This window comes from Schistocerca nitens, chromosome 5 (assembly GCF_023898315.1).
Source record: "Schistocerca nitens isolate TAMUIC-IGC-003100 chromosome 5, iqSchNite1.1, whole genome shotgun sequence".
Lineage (NCBI taxonomy): Eukaryota > Metazoa > Arthropoda > Insecta > Orthoptera > Acrididae > Schistocerca > Schistocerca nitens.
The window spans coordinates 310,909,927-310,927,529 of record NC_064618.1 but is presented as its reverse complement, the minus strand read 5'-3'; the positions used below and the strand labels follow the sequence as shown (position 1 = coordinate 310,927,529).

Genomic DNA, 17,603 nt, shown 5'->3' with positions numbered 1-17,603 from the left:
CTCACAAACGTTGTCAGTCTTTGCACTTCTCCAGAAAGTCCGTCATGAAAACTTCGTCGCCCCCACTCTGTCGTGTTAGCCATATTTGAACAATATTTATTCCCATGAACAATGACAAAAGACCGATGTCTGTCGGGCGCTTTAAAGAAGCGCTACGCAGGGTACAATTATGAATCGAGGGAAGGAAAAAGAGGGGTGGAGGGGGGAGAGGGGGGTGTGTGTGGATGTGTTGTACGGCTGTAGAGTGATTGCCTAACAAGCAACATCACTCTGACGACAGACCAACAAGCGTACACATGTACAGTTTGTTGGTTAGTCGGTCGATAAATAGGAATAGCTTTAGGGCCATTTAATAATAATAATAATAATGACGTTGATTCCAGGCTCTAGTTTTCTTTATTCCGAAGTCGGTGCCGCTTCTCTGTGGACCCCAGTGCTGAATACACCTGGTTCAACACAACGAAGGCCACTCTCTTTCTTCCACACATTGACACTAGAACAATAGAATTACCAACAAATGTTACAATATAGTAAATTAACTACTGACACCATCATTCTCCTTTATGTAGGTAAGATAGTGCGACCAATAAGCCTGTGATGTATTCTAAAGTCTTTTCTTTTTCCTTTATTTATTTTACTGTCACAAATGTCATCAGTATTAATCTTTCTGTACTGTGCTCATGGCGGACGGACAGATTTGTTTTTCGCTTCCTCTCCCTATAATCGAGAGCTATTATATGCAGCAACCATCGCAACGTAGCCCGAGGGAAAGTTTTATACCATTAACAGCTTGAAAGTACAGACTTAAAGTGCGTATTCACATAGGAATTGCATTCTGATGAATGCTGAAATATTAGATGAATTCAGTGATATGGCTAAATGGATAATCGTCAGAGTGCTGATAAAAAGATCCAGGATTCGATCCCCCAAGTGGACCTAGGTTCTGTCACTTGCCACTTCTTTCGCCTCTAGAAATTATTAGTGTGTATAAAAATGCAAACTCGCGCCGTCGTTTGGAGAACAAACTAGTCTAGTAACTGTCTAGTCTAGTAACTGACAGGTTAAGCAGTGTAAAGATCCGAAGAAAGTGAGGATATCCTACCTCCAATAGAAACGTAACTAGCAAAGCACTGAGGTTCTCATATCAACTTTACCTTAAAATCAAGTAAACGAGTCCGGTACCTAAAATACTCAGTAGTGTCCGCTTTAAAGTTAACACGTCACATCAAGATTTTGAAACTCCTAAATGAACACTTCAACAATTTTCTAAAGTTCTTGATTTCTTTTCTTTAACTTCTTACTTAATTTTATGCTATGTAATTTAACAGAACACACTGAACTGTTGTATGTACGAATTTACTGTATTTCAAATTGCTCAAAAATGAGATATACAAATAAAAATGTATCTCATTGCTGATTCTATTGGAAAGTTTCTTCTTTTTCCTTGGGATTTGACTTCTTGCAAATATTTTGGTTTTCTTCCAGATAGACAATATTCAATTATATTAACATTCTTTTCATTATTATTAACAGCTTAGTATCACTGTATTGAAGAACTGCCACCGCATTGCTAACAATTACACTTTCAGTTGTCCTGTTTGTCGGTAGCATAATACCTAAATAGTATATTGAACAGTTTACTACAAATGAAGAAGTCTTAAATTATAGTTTTTAAAATTTTACAGGTATTTTACGCAAATTGCTTTCATATGCTAATAAATGATTATGTGTTTGGTCAAAGCTATAACACTGATAATCTTTGACATTGCCAGTGGGAAGATATGCGACCTGTTGATTTAAAACATGTGCGGATAAAAATTCCACTGCAAGATCACAAATTTTCTTTATTGATTACCTGTTTCGGCTCATTGGTGAGCTATCTTCAGATCAATCTAAAATATAGTCCATTAAACATCGTCGTATCTTCGAGTTAAGTAACCCTAAAATGAAAAATCGCAGCTGGTTATGTAAAATAGCGAACGTTAATCATTAATTAGTGATTAGTGATTACCGTTGGGAAACATGCCGTGACATTACAGTAAACAATTGCAGTGGTCAGCAAGGAAAACGCATCGCACTGTGAATGCTTTCAGGACAGTCGTGCTTAACCTATCAAGTGGTTCAGCGCGTCCTCGTGAAATTATAAAATAAAATCTTACGTTAAGCCGACCGAAGCGCCCTCAGGCCCAGGTGAAACAATACTGTGGTCAACTAATATTTCACTTCGTTTAGCAACACTCAAATAAACAATATTATTCCTTCTACAACATTCGGATTTATATGATTTCTTCAGAACCAATTTTGTAACAAAGCAGTCCCTTACATAACAGTGTTATGTTTAGCAACACTCAAATAAACAATATTATTCCTTCTACAACATTCGAATTTATATGATTTCTTCAGAACCAATTTTGTAACAAAGCAGTCTCTTACATAACAGTGTTATGTTTAGCAACACTCAAATAAACAATATTATTCCTTCTACAACATTCGAATTTATATGATTTCTTCAGAACCAATTTTGTAACAAAGCAGTCTCTTACATAACAGTGTTATGTTTCCTTAAGATTGATTTTCTCCACAAAACTCACTACCACATCACAAATATTTTTACATCTACTTTCACAGTAAAAATTATGAAACCTTGCAGAAACTTCTATCATGAAACAGAAAATCCGTAATTTTTCTGTAAAATTATTCTCATGGTTGAAAGAGTAATTTATAAAGTAATAATATATGAAACGAAGCGAATCCCATCAAGATCGTGAGTCGACAAATTAAGTTCTCTCTTACTGCAAATTTAGCTATCGTCTATTAATTCGTAATGAAAGCCCTTGTTGAGTGTACTCTGCTAGACTGCCATTGTTACAAGGTAATACAACTGCAACCTATTTGATTATGCGTGTGATGAGCTGGCAATTTAGGATAATCATGACGGCTTTCAAAGTTTATTGTCTCATTTTCTCTGCTTGGGCTGTACAACGGCACCATAGCATCGCAGGCGATGACATGGAAACACGCCACCCCACTTGTATCTTCTTCCTGCTATAGGCGTGCCAGAAGTGGCAAAAGCTTCTGGCAGGGGTTGGCAAAAGTGACTGGTTAAAACGGATACCGGTATTTTAATATGAACAACCGGTATTTTTCGGTATTTGACATTTCTTTTTTATTTTATAGTAATAACCGAGTACAAAGTCCGAAATATCGATTAGCCATAGGAGCAGCGCTAAAATTTTCGTTTTTAAAAAACCCTTTTTAAAAAAGGATTAATTTTTATTCGTAAAAATTGCATTGTTTTGAAACACTGAGTTATTATAGAAAATGGGAAGAGAAATCAATAATATTTTAATAACAATGCTGGCGGAACGAGCAAAACCACAAGGCATAAGAATTGGTGAAGCTTTGTTGAGAAAATAATGTCTATGTTGCCATGTGTCGTGGCCTTGAACGTGCAGTGTGCAAGACTTGGCTCAAGCTGGTCTCTGTAGTAATTTCTCGCTGTCGACGTCGGACATCCGTTGTTTTGCAGAACCCTAGTCTGGAAATATCTTTACGAAGCGACGTAACGATTAAGCACAATGCCTCGTTTGCATTAAAAGATTAAACATTTGTCTGCTATTCCTGTGTAATAATAAAGGAGGGAGGTGCGAGGGTAATCCCAAAAGTAAGGTCTATTTTTTTTATATAAGTACAGAACTCTGTGTGGCAGTTGGTCACACTGATATGAAGAGTGCTTCACGCGCCGTGTGTAAACATGCGCACGCCTCCCTGAGGCGCTCAGTCTTGGCTTGGTAGCCATTGAGAATGGAGCTCCCGTTGGATGTTACTGTCAAGTGCGAATTGCGCGCAGTTATTCGGTTTTTGAACGCAAAGGGCACTGCACCGATTGAAATCCATCGCCAATTGACGGGAGTGTATGGTGAGTCGTGCATGGATGTCAAAAATGTTCGTAAGTGCTGTAGAGAGTTTGCAGCTGGTCGGACCGAAATTCACGACGAACAAAGGAACGGGAGACCGTCGATTTCTGAGGAGACAGTGTTGAAGGTTGAGCGAAGCATGCGTGCACGTTGGTTCCTGAGGTTTCCCGAAGCACGCTCACAGAATTTTAACGGAAACATTGAACTACCGGAAGGTATGCGCAAGATATGTGCCACGCATGCTGACTGAGGACTTACGGAAAGAGTAACAAATTAGAAACTTATCAACAATTTATTCATAGTATCGAACTAAAACAGAATGTAGTTGATCTGCTGTCTGCGTCTACGTAATATGCCTTTATCTACTTGTAGCCCTTGGAAACGGACAAATTAACGCAAAAACTGAGTTCTTCAGCCTCACTTTTCACCCTTTAACAATGACTATTCGTAATGAAACCAGTCAGAAGATTTATGACTCAAAAAAAGGAAACTTCGTAACTCCGAAATAGTGGTATGATCCCCGATTAAAAAATGATTTTTCGCAGTTTCAAAAAATTTGAATCATTGGAAGAATACTGGTGATTTCTGGTAGTATTCAACAAGTTATCACTTTTCGTGAAAAGCAGCAAAGCGTGAACGGACTAACTTTTCTTTTGTTCGCTTATTTGATTTAATATTTTGTTTCTAAATACAGGGTGATTCAAAAAGAATACCACAACTTTAGGAATATAAAACTCTGCAACGACAAAAGGCAGAGCTAAGCACTATCTGTCGGCGAATTAAGGAAGCTATAAAGTTTCATTTAGTTGTACATTTGTTCGCTTGAGGCGCTGTTGACTAGGCGTCAGCGTCAGTTGATGCTAAGATGGCGACCGCTCAACAGAAAGCTTTTTGTGTTATTGAGTACGGCAGAAGTGAATCGACAACAGTTGTTCAGCGTGCATTTCGAACGAATTATGGTGTTAAACCTCCTGATAGGTGGTGTATTAAACGTTGGTATAAACAGTTTACAGGGAATGGGTGTTTGTGCAAAGGGAAAAGTTCTGGACGGCCGAGAACGAGTGATGAAAATGTAGCACGCATCCAGCAAGCATTTGTTCGCAGCCCAGGAAAATCGACTCGCAGAGCTAGCGGAGAGCTGCAAATTCCACAGTCAACTGTATGGAGAGTCCTACGAAAAAGGTTAGTTATGAAACCTGAACGTCAACTACCCGAGGCGATGGATCGGCCGCCAGGCAGCCTGTGACAGAGCACTTCATCACTGGCCTCCAAGAAGTCCTGATCTTACCCCCTGCGATTTTTTCTTATGGGGGTATGTTAAGGATATGGTGTTTCGGCCACCTCTCCCAGCCACCATTGATGATTTGAAACGAGAAATAAACAGCAGCTATCCAAACTGTTACGCCTGATATGCTACAGAGAGTGTGGAACAAGTTGGAGTATCGGGTTGATATTGCTCGTGTGTCTGGAGGGGGCCATATTGAACATCTCTGAAGTTGTTTTTGAGTGAAAAAAAACCTTTTTAAATACTCTTTGTAATGATGTATAACAGAAGGTTATATTATGTTTCTTTCATTAAATACACATTTTTAAAGTTGTGGTATTCTTTTTGAATCACCCTGTATATTGAAACTGAGAGAGTCAAAATACTGCAAACCCTTTTTCGATTTGTATGTTTATTACAGGAAATAACAGGATTAAAAAACCAAAAATCGGTTATTTTGAGTAGGTTTGACAGTCAGGTTAAACTGGCGTGGGAAAAATCCGATATAACCGAAAACCAGTTGTTCCATCGAAAACCGTTATCCCTTGTTTGTAGGTATGTCTGACTCTTAAGCCTCAACTACCGACACTGATTATGAGACGAGCCGACTGATGTGTGCCGCTAGGCCTCTGCTACTCGTATAGCGCAGGCGCACTACCGCACTTTCCTCCTACCTTTCCACTCCACCCATCTGACATGGAACGACTCGTGGCGTGACAACAGCAGCGCTCAAATTAGGGCTGTTGATAAAATACAGGTATATCGATTAATATTTCCAAAAAATATCGATATGCGTCGGCTGTAATTTACCACAAGTATATCGATACATCGACATCGAAATACCCGTATCGAGTGCCTATATTTTTATTTTATATTATATTTTTTTCGCAATACTCAATAAATATTTGAAGTTTACTTTTGAAATTGTAGTAAAACGTAATTTTGCCTTCACTGCGTGAAGCAGTCGTACTATTTCTTGAGCTTACACCAACGTCCAGTCTTTCTCTTCGACTGTGTGAGGCAAGTATAGATGGCACAAAGAAGTAGTTCTATTGTACTGGAGGGTGGCGGTATGAATGAAATAACAAGACATCCAATGTGAAGAAACAGCACACTAGCTGTGTTAAAAAACAGTCTTTAATGCAACTAGTGTTCTATTTCTTCACATCAGCATTCTTCAAAAACAGTTGCTAAAACTGATGAACTGGTGCTTAAAGTGCTGGACAAAAATCTACATGACAAGATCGGTCTCTGCGGGGGGCGGAGATGTGTGAGGGGAAATGCTGACATAATCGACGCTCGGCGCTACCAACAGACACTGCAACGCTTAACTTGCACCACACAATTTTCACACTACAACTGCTAGGCCACTGGCGTTTGCTGAAATGAAAAAATACGTTAGTCGGCATGAAGTCGTCCACACAAATCCGATATGTGACGAAACCGAACGACGACCCCATCGGACACCTTCCATTGTGCCACTTACCTGCAGTTACCATTGTTAGCAAAGTCGTTATCACCAGGTGTGAATGTGCATCGTTTTCCTTTCAGTTCTTGATCTACGGGGGATAACAGGCTTCTAGCTTGTTTATGTACAGAATATCTAATAATAAACCAATTCTTAAATATACAAGTCTAAAATTGGCAATATGTTTACAGTGTGCAGCCGATATTTCTTTTTGCTAGTACATCGATATCTTTTTCCGTGGAGACAGTGGTAATTTTTTCGACATATCGAGGGCCGATAATGCTATTCTTTTAAATATCAATACGTCCGAGTCCCTTTATTTTTGAAAATATGAACAGCCCTACTTCAAAAGGATCCTCTGTTTTACAGGACTTCCTTGGCATCCTGTCGAAGGTGTCGAGAGGCAGCGTGCAGGAGAAGCTGCAGTGGATCTTCGGCCTGTACGACCTCAACGGCGACGGGCTCATCACAAAGAACGAGATGCTGGACGTGGTCTCCTCCATCTACGAGATGCTGGGCCGCGCCACCGACCCCGTCGTCGAGGAGAACTCCGCCAAGGAGCACGTCGAGAAGATATTCCACGTACGTACTCATAGTCGCCAGCTCGCTGTTTTAATGCAGACGACACAATGGTGTTGTTGTTTCGTCATTCCTCGGATGGATTGATGCGACCCGCAACGACTTCAGCCCTTGTAGCAACCTCTTCATCTGAAAGTAGCGCCTATACCCCACATCCTCAATTATTTGGATGTACTCCAGTTTCTGCCTTCCCCTACAGTTTTTCACCAGCACGGCTCTCTCTAGTACCATGGCAGTTTATTCCTTTATGCCTTAACGCATTCGCTAGCATCCTGTCTTCCAGTTTTCCACATATTCCTCACGGATTCTGCGGAGAATTTCATGTCTTATCAGTCCATTTCATTTTCAGCATCTTAAATGCCTCTGTTATTTTCGTGTCTTGTTTTACCATAATCTGTAACTCACTTCTATACAGTTATCTTCACCAGACAAACACTATGTGATCAAAAGTGTCCGGACACATGGCTGAAAATGACTTAAAAGTTCGTGGCACCCTCCATCGATAATGCTGGAACTCACTATCGTGTTGGCCCACCCTTATCCTTGATGACAGCCTCCATTGTCGCAGGCATACGTTAAGTCAGGTGCTGGAAGGTTTCTTGGGGAATGGCAGCCCATTCTTCACAGAGTGCTGCGCTGAGAGGTATCAATGTCGGTCGGTGAGGCCTGGCACGAAGTAGGCGTTCCAAAGGCGTTCTATAGGATTCAGGTCAGGATTCTGTTCAAGCCAGTCCATTACAGGGATGTTATTGTCGTGTAACCACTCCGCCACATGTCGCGCATTATGAACAGGTGCTCGATCGTGTTGAAAGATGCAATCGCCATCCCCGAATTGCTCTTCAACAGTGGGAGGCAAGAATGTGCTAAAAACATCAATGTAGACCTGTGCTGTGATGGTGCCACGCAGAACAACAAGGGGTGCAATTTACCTCCATGATAAACACAACCACACTATAACACCACCGCCTCCGAATTTTACTGTTGGCACTACACACGCTGGCTTCCGCCATGTCCACATCCTGACAGCGGATTGCCTCATTGTATACCGTGATTCGTCACTCCACACAACGTTTTTCCATCGTTCAATCGCCCAATGTTTACAATCCTTGCACCAAGCGAGGCGTCGTTTGGCATTTACCGGCGTGGTGTGTGGGTTATGAGCAGCCGTTTGACCATGAAATCCAAGTTTTCTCACTTTCCGCCTGTACGCTTTTGTGCTGTACGTGTTCCTTCACGTTTCCACTTCACTATTACATCGGAAATAGTGGACCTATGGATGTTTAGGAGTGTGGAAATCTCGCGTACAGACGTATGACACAAGTGACACTCAATCACCTGACCACGTTCGAAGTCCGTGAGTTCCGCGGAGCGCCCCATTGTGCTCTCTCACGATGTCTAATGACTATTGAGGTCGCTGATATGGAGTACCTGGCAGTAGGTGGCAGCACAATGCTCCTAATATGAAAAACGCATGGTTTTTTGCGGTGTCCGGATACTTTTGATCAGATAGTGTACTCTCACACACTTCATTTTCAGATTAAGACCATATTTATACTTACTGGTTTTTCGAGAAAAATTAATAGAAGTGATCAAAATCTGACAGAAGACAAAAATCTGATTGCATTGCCTATGCTATGTCTACTACATTCGCACTCCGAAACACCGATGTGGACGTTCATTTTTATACCATTGCTCTCAAATATATACCCTTGAGCAACAAAACTTCCTCTCTAGCCGTCGTCGCTAATGTACAACTGTGTTGTGGTACTCGATCCGGAGGTGTCAGGTTGGAGATCTGACGATGGGAGAGTCACCGCCAATATGTGCTCAGCAGGATGAGAAGTGTGATGGCGTAAAGTTTCTGATCACCAGACTTCGCGTCAGCGGCCTCCTTGGTGCTCATTAGGAGGAGCTGGCTATGTACTTGTGCTGGGTTCCGCCCTCACCCTTCTCTCACCATCATATTACGCAAACAGGGTACCACAGTAAACACACAACTATTACAGTCGTCTACACGCAACAGATACCATTAAGACGAATTTCGGAAACTGCGAGGAAAGGGATTTCGATTATTAGTTTCTGCAGATTTGGGAAGCGCTGCCGCTCCGCAACAGTGTACTGAATTAATGAATAACCTCTCCAGTAGCAAAAAAGATCCATTTTATCCAAGAAAGAAAGGCATTGTCTGGTGGTGTATGAAAATTATGCTGTGGTGAAGTAAAGTCAGATGATGCGTTTAAGATGCTGAACTTAACCACCTAGATTCTTCACATCGACATCTGCATCTACATCTATATACATACTACGCAAACCACCTTATGGTGCCTGGCGGAGGGTAACTTGTACCACTGCTAATCATTTCCTTTCCTGTTGCACTCGCCAGCATAACGAGGAAAAAACGACTATCTATATGCTTTCGTATGAGCCCTAATTTCTCTTATCTTCGTGGTCCTTACGCGAAATGTATTTTGAGGGCAGTAGAACCAATCTGTAATCAGCTTCAGATGCCGGTTCTGTAATTTTCCTCAACTGTGTTCCGCGGAAATAAAGTCGCCATCCCTCCAGGGATTCGCATCTGAGTTCCCGATGCATTCCCGTAATACTTTTGTGTTTTTCGAACCTACCAGTAACAAATCTAGCAGCCCGCATCTGGATTATATCGATATGTTCCTTTAACCCGTCCAGGTGTGGATCCCAAACACTCGAGCAGTACTCAAGAATAGGTTGCGCTAGTGTGTTATATGCAGTCTCCTACCAAATGAACCACACCTTTCTTAACTTCTACCAATGAACCTAAGTCGACCATTCGCCTTCCCTACTATGATGCTTACATTCTTGTGCCATCTCATATCTCTTTGCAGCGTTACGCCCAGGTATTTAATCGACCTGTATCACGTAGCTCGCTACCGATGCTATATTAGAACATTGTGGGATTGTTTTTCCTACTCACCTACATTAACTTACACTTTCCTACGTTTTGATTTAGCTCCCATTCATCACACGAACTAGAAATTCTATCTGAGTCATCTTGTATACTCCTAAAGGCACTCGACGTCGACACCTCCCCTTACATTGTAGAATAATCAGCAAACAAACATAGATTGCTGCTCACCCTCTCCGTCAGCTCATTTATGTGTATAGAGAATAGCAGCGGTCCTACAACTCTTCCTTGGGGCACTCTTGACGACAGCTTTATCTCTGATGAACACTCGCAGTCGAGGACAAAGTACTGGATACTTAAGAAGTTCAAATGGTTCAAATGGCTCTGAGCACTATGGGACTTAACAGCTATGGTCATCAGTCCCCTAGAACTTAGAACTACTTAAACCTAACTAACCTAAGGACATCACACAACACCCAGTCATCACGAGGCAGAGAAAATCCCTGACCCCGCCGGGAATCGAACCCGGGAACCCGGGCGTGGGAAGCGAGAACGCTACCACACGACCACGAGCTGCGGACTTAAGAAGTCTCCGAGCCACTCACGTATCTGGGAACCTATTTCGTATGTACATACCTTCTTAACAGTCTGGAATGGGGAACCGTGTCAGATGCTTTTCGGAAATGTAGAAATATGGAATCTGCATGTTGCCCTTCATCCATAGTTCGCAAGATATCTTGTGAGAAAAGGGCAAGCTTGAGTTACCCACGAGCGATGATTTCTAAAACCATGCTGATTTGTGGACAAAAGCTTTCCCCTCTCAAGGAAATTAATTATGTTCGAACTGAGAATATGTTCAGGGAATCTGAAGAAAACCAACGTTAAGGATATTGGCCTCTAATTTTGCGGGTCCATTCTTTTAGCCTTCTTAAATATAGGAGTGACCTGCGCTTTTTTCCAGTCGCTTGGGACTTTGCGCTGGGCGAGAGATTCATGATAAATACAAGCTAAGTAAGGGGCCAAGGCCGTAGAGTACCGTTTTTAAAACCGAACTGGAATTGCATGCCAGCCGCTGTGGCCGAGCTGTTCTAAACGCTTCAGTCCGGAACCGCGCTGCTGCTACGGTCGCAGGTTCGAATCCTGCGTCAGGCATGGATGTGTGTGTTGTCCTTAGGTTAGTTAGGTTTAAGTAGTTCTAAGTTCTAGGGGACTGATGACCTCAGATGTTAAGTCCCATAGTGCTCAGAGCCATTTTTTGCAATTGCGTCCGGAATTAGCGACTTGCTTGTTTTCAGGTCCTTCAGTTGTGCTCTACGCTGGAGTTCCTATTATTGTGTCCTCTACATGATAGTCTGTGCGTTGGTCAAACGACAATACGTTTGTACGATTCTGCCAGCCAGCAGTGCCGCACAACTCCTCAAAATAAAAATAACTCTCTCCTAACGACCCTGTGGTATAGTCTTCATGGGTGAAGTGACTCAGTAGGACGTGCGTAAACAATGAACAAATTTCACTTAGGAACGTAGAGTCTAGAACCAAACGATATGCCACAGCGTGATCTGTCAATCTTCGTCTATCTCTCTATCTACACATATATAGAGTTCCCCGCCACTGTTTATGTAGATATTTTTGGTCCAGTCTCAGGAACTATTGTAGGGAGTCTGATACGGTTTTCAGTAGTGGATAGACTGATTCACGACGAAGGTTTGTGTCTACACTGAGATAATAAAAGTCGTGGAATAGTGATATGCACAATAACATACGGCGGCAGTATCGCTTATACAAGGTATAAAAGGGGCGTTCTGGGATTAGGAGACTGAACGCGGAACAGTAGTTGGAGCTAGACACATAGGACATTCCCTTTCAGAAATTGTTAGGGAACAATTTTCCGAGATCCACAGTGTCAAGAGTGTGCCGATAATATCAATTTTCAGGCATTACCTCTAACCGCGGACAACGGAATGGCCGACGGCCTTCGCTTAACGACCAAGAACAGCGGCGTTTGCATAGAGCTGTCAGACAAGCAATACCGTGAAATAACCGCAGAAAGCAATGTCGGACGTACGACGAACGTCTCCGTTAGGACAGCCCGGCGAAATATGGCGCTGCTGCCTTTGCTGACAGCACGACATCGTCTGCAGCGCCTCACCTGGGCTCGTGGCAATATTGGTTGGACCCTAGACGACTGGAAAACAGTGGCATGGTAAGATGCGTCCCGATCTCAGTTGATAAGAGCTGATGGTAGGATTTGAGTGTTGCGCAGATCCCACGAAGCCATGGACCTAAGCTGTCAACAAGATGCTATACAAGCATGGTGTGGGTTGTGTTTACATGGAATGGACTGGCTCCTCTTGTCCAACTGAACAGATCATTGACTGGAAATTGTAATATACGGCTGACTACTTGGAGACCATTTGCAGCCATTCATGGAAATCATGCTCCCAAATAGCGATGGAATTTTTATTGGTGACAGTTGTTCGCAACTGGTTTCAGGAAGATTCTGGAGAATTTGAGTAAATGATTTGGCCACCCAAATCGTCCGACGTGAGTCTCGTCGACCATTTATGAGACATAATCGAGAGGGCGGTTCGTACACAAAATCCTGCACCGGCAACACTTTCGCAATTGTGGATGGCTGCAGAGGCAGAATGGCTCAATATTTCTGCAGAGGACTTCCAACCACTTGTTGAGTACATGCCACGTCGAACTGCTGCACTACGCCGGGCAAAAGGATGTTTGTACTTGGAGGTACCCCATGATATTTGTTGCCTCAGTGTGTCATTTATAAATATTTTATTCAAATTGGTTCAATTATGATGAAGTGGAATCCATCGCTGCCTTCCAGTAATGAACCACAGAACTCCTTGGAATCATCCTGACATGTTCAATCACAGTGGTCCACTATGTTTTCAGTTTGTATGTTCAGGCTGATCCGGGGCACTATTACAGTGATATTGTTATGGTTTTCACTAATAGATAGGCCGGCCGGTGTGACCGAGCGGTTCTAGGCGCTTCTGTCTGGAACCGCGCGACCGCTACGGTCGCAGGGTCGAATCCTGCCACGGGCATGGATGTGTGTGATGTCCTTAGGTTAGTTAGGTTTAAGTAGTTCTGAGTTCTAGGGGATTGATGACCTCAGTTGTTAAGTCCAATAGTGCTCAGAGCCATTTGAACCATTTGAGCCACTAATAGATAGGCTAATTCACTAGGAAGGTAACTGATCACAGGAGGTAGCTGTAAGACCGCCTGACAGCAGTGCCAAGTCAGCGTGAGCTACCGCTACTGGGAGAACAAGTGGCCATAACTCGCACTGAACTGGGACTACAGTCGGGCAGACCAGGAGCTGTGGCAGCTCACAATTAACAATATTGCCACACGATGTTACTCCAGAAGTCAACTAAATATGGAAAACATTCACGCCTCGAGAGAAATTTCTTGGTGTGCACTTCTTAATTTGTCTGAGATGTATGAAACTGATTCAGTTTAAACTAAAGTTCTGCCATTTGACTGTATAGATTGTTTATTCTCTTGTACAGTTGTTATTCCAGTCTTTAGCCATTTTCATGCACCACAATGTTAAGCATTATCAGACTGCTGTAAAGGTGTTCATCATCGAAATACTCTCCCCTCCCTCCCCCCTCCTCCCAGTATATTAAACTTTGGAGGTGTCTCAGCATATTTCGAAGATGAATTCGTTGAAAGAAGGCTAATCATACTGCACATTGCGGTACTCGAAAGTGGCCAAAGGCCTAAACCATAGTTGTGCATCAAAATATACAATCTGTACATTCAATTCCCCCCATGAACCATGGACCTTGCCGTTGGTGGGGAGGCTTGCGTGCCTCAGCGATACAGATGGCCGTACCGCAGGTGCAACCACAACGGAGGGGTATCTGTTGAGAGGCCAGACAAACATGTGGTTCCTGAAGAGGGGCAGCAGCCTTTTCAGTAGTTGCAGGGGCAACAGTCTGGATGGTTGACTGATCTGGCCTTGTAACACTAACCAAAACAGCCTTGCTGTGCTGGTACTGCGAACGGCTGAAAGCAAGGGGAAACTACAGCCGTAATTTTTCCCGAGGACATGCAGCTTTACTGTATGATTAAATGATGATGGCGTCCTCTTGGGTAAAATATTCCGGAGGTAAAATAGTCCCCCATTCGGATCTCCGGGCGGGGACTACTCAAGAGGACGTCGTTATCAGGAGAAAGAAAACTGGCATTCTACGGATCGGAGCGTGGAATGTCAGATCCCTTAATCGGGCAGGTAGGTTAGAAAATTTAAAAAGGGAAATGGAGAGGTTAAAGTTAGATATAGTGGGAATTAGTGAAGTTCGGTGGCAGGAGGAACAAGACTTTTGGTCAGGTGATTACAGGGTTATAAATACAAAATCAAATAGGGGTAATGCAGGAGTAGGTTTAATAATGAATAAAAAAATAGGAGTGCGGGTTAGCTACTACAAACAGCATAGTGAACGCATTATTGTGGCCAAGATAGACACAAAGCCCATGCCTACTACAGTAGTACAAGTTTATATGCCAACTACCTCTGCAGATGATGAAGAAATTGATGAAATGTATGACGAGATAAAAGAAATTATTCAGGTAGTGAAGGGAGACGAAAATTTAATAGTCATGGGTGACTGGAATTCGTCAGTAGGAAAAGGGAGAGAAGGAAACATAGTAGGTGAATATGGATTGGGGGGAAGAAATGAAAGAGGAAGCCGCCTTGTAGAATTTTGCACAGAGCATAACTTAATCATAGCTAACACTTGGTTCAAGAATCATGAAAGAAGGTTGTACACCTGGAAGAATCCTGGAGATACTAATAGGTATCAGATAGATTATATAATGGTAAGACAGAGATTTAGGAACCAGGTTTTAAATTGTAAGACATTTCCAGGGGCAGATGTGGATTCTGACCACAATCTATTGGTTATGAACTGCAGATTGAAACTGAAGAAACTGCAAAAAGGTGGGAATTTAAGGAGATGGGACCTGGATAAACTGAAAGAACCAGAGGTTGTAGAGAGGTTCAGGGAGAGCATAAGGGAACAATTGACAGGAATGGGGGAAAGAAATACAGTAGAAGAAGAATGGGTAGCTCTGAGGGATGAAGTAGTGAAGGCAGCAGAGGATCAAGTAGGTAAAAAGACGAGGGCTAATAGAAATCCTTGGGTAACAGAAGAAATATTGAATTTAATTGATGAAAGGAGAAAATATAAAAATGCAGTAAATGAAGCAGGCCAAAGGGAATACAAACGTCTCAAAAATGAGATCGACAGAAAGTGCAAAATGGCTAAGCAGGGATGGCTAGAGGACAAATGTAAGGATGTAGAGGCTTGTCTCACTAGGGGTAAGATAGATACTGCCTACAGGAAAATTAAAGAGACCTTTGGAGAGAAGAGAACCACTTGTATGAATATCAAGAGCTCAGATGGCAACCCAGTTCTAAGCAAAGAAGGGAAGGCAGAATGGTGGAAGGAGTATATAGAGGGTTTATACAAGGGCGATGTACTTGAGGACAGTATTATGGAAGTGGAAGAGGATGTAGATGAAGATGAAATGGGAGATAAGATACTGCGTGAAGAGTTTGACAGAGCACTGAAAGACCTGAGTCGAAACAAGGCCCCGGGAGTAGACAACATTCCATTAGAACTACTGATGGTCTTGGGAGAGCCAGTCATGACAAAACTCTACCATCTGGTGAGCAAGATGTATGAGACTGGCGAAATACCCACAGACTTCAAGAAGAATATAATAATTCCGATCCCAAAGAAAGCAGGTGTTGACAGATGTGAAAATTACCGAACTATCAGTTTAATAAGTCACAGCTGCAAAATACTAACGCGAATTCTTTACAGACGAATGGAAAAACTGGTAGAAGCGGACCTCGGGGAAGATCAGTTTGGATTCCGTAGAAATGTTGGAACACGTGAGGCAATACTAACCTTACGACTTATCTTAGAAGAAAGATTAAGAAAAGGCAAACCTACGTTTCTAGCATTTGTAGACTTAGAGAAAGCTTTTGACAACGTAAACTGGAATACTCTCTTTCAAATTCTGAAGGTAGCAGGGGTAAAATACAGGGAGCGAAAGGCTATTTACAATTTGTACAGAAACCAGATGGCAGTTATAAGAGTCGAGGGGCATGAAAGGGAAGCAGTGGTTGGGAAAGGAGTGAGACAGGGTTGTAGCCTCTCCCCGATGTTATTCAATCTGTATATTGAGCAAGCAGTAAAGGAAACAACAGAAAAATTCGGAGTAGGTATTAAAATTCATGGAGAAGAAGTAAAAACTTTGAGGTTCGCCGATGACATTGTGATTCTGTCAGAGACAGCAGAGGACTTGGAAGAGCAGTTGAACGGAATGGACAGTGTCTTGAAAGGAGGATATAAGATGAACATCAACAAAAGCAAAACGAGGATAATGGAATGTAGTCAAATTAAATCGGGTGATGCTGAGGGGATTAGATTAGGAAATGAGACACTTAAAGTAGTAAAGGAGTTTTGCTATTTAGGGAGTAAAATAACTGATGATGGTCGAAGTAGAGAGGATATAAAATGTAGACTGGCAATGGCAAGGAAATCGTTTCTGAATAAGAGAAATTTGTTAACATCGAGTATAGATTTAAGTGTCAGGAAGTCGTTTCTGAAAGTATTTGTATGGAGTGTAGCCATGTATGGAAGTGAAACATGGACGATAACCAGTTTGGACAAGAAGAGAATAGAAGCTTTCGAAATGTGGTGTTACAGAAGAATGCTGAAGATAAGGTGGGTAGATCACGTAACTAATGAGGAGGTATTGAATAGGATTGGGGAGAAGAGAAGTTTGTGGCATAACTTGACTAGAAGAAGGGATCGGTTGGTAGGACATGTTTTGAGGCATCAAGGGATCACAAATTTAGCATTGGAGGGCAGCGTGGAGGGTAAAAATCGTAGAGGGAGACCAAGAGATCAATACACTAAGCAGATTCAGAAGGATGTAGGTTGCAGTAGGTACTGGGAGATGAAGAAGCTTGCACAGGATAGAGTAGCATGGAGAGCTGCATCAAACCAGTCTCAGGACTGAAGACCACAACAACAACAACAACACATTCAATTGGCGGTACTTTCATTAAACAGTATTATGTGACTGTGACCCCAAAGTATATAGATACTATTGTTGATATTCACTTACCTACTGTTGTTCTATGAATTATAATTATAATTCTATACAGTGGGTCATAAACTAAATTACCTTACTGTCAGACAAATCGTCTGCCTGTAGATACTCGCTGCTGCAATGCAAAGCTGAGACGAGCCATTAGTATTAGCAATAAATCGGTTACGTTTCTTTTTCTCACTGTATTTGTATGATTCTTTTGTGTACTGACTTAACTAGGATATTCTACATTAAATTTTAATTTTTTTTCTTTACGCTACCTATGCTTTACATTTCTAAAAAGATAAAGGCTCCAAACAAATTACACAGTAGCCGTTTGTACACACAAGGGTA

General features: G+C 42.1%; 1 protein-coding gene across 1 annotated transcript in view; it reads left to right on the top strand.

Moving 5' to 3' along the window:
• LOC126260422 (Kv channel-interacting protein 4-like) overlaps positions 1–17,603 on the top strand; it is a 575,073-nt gene that overhangs the window by 451,753 nt on the left and 105,717 nt on the right. The window contains exon 5 of the mRNA XM_049957750.1: positions 7,019–7,231. Within this exon, the coding sequence (XP_049813707.1) occupies positions 7,019–7,231 (213 nt within the window). The remainder of the gene's footprint in view (positions 1–7,018; positions 7,232–17,603) is intronic.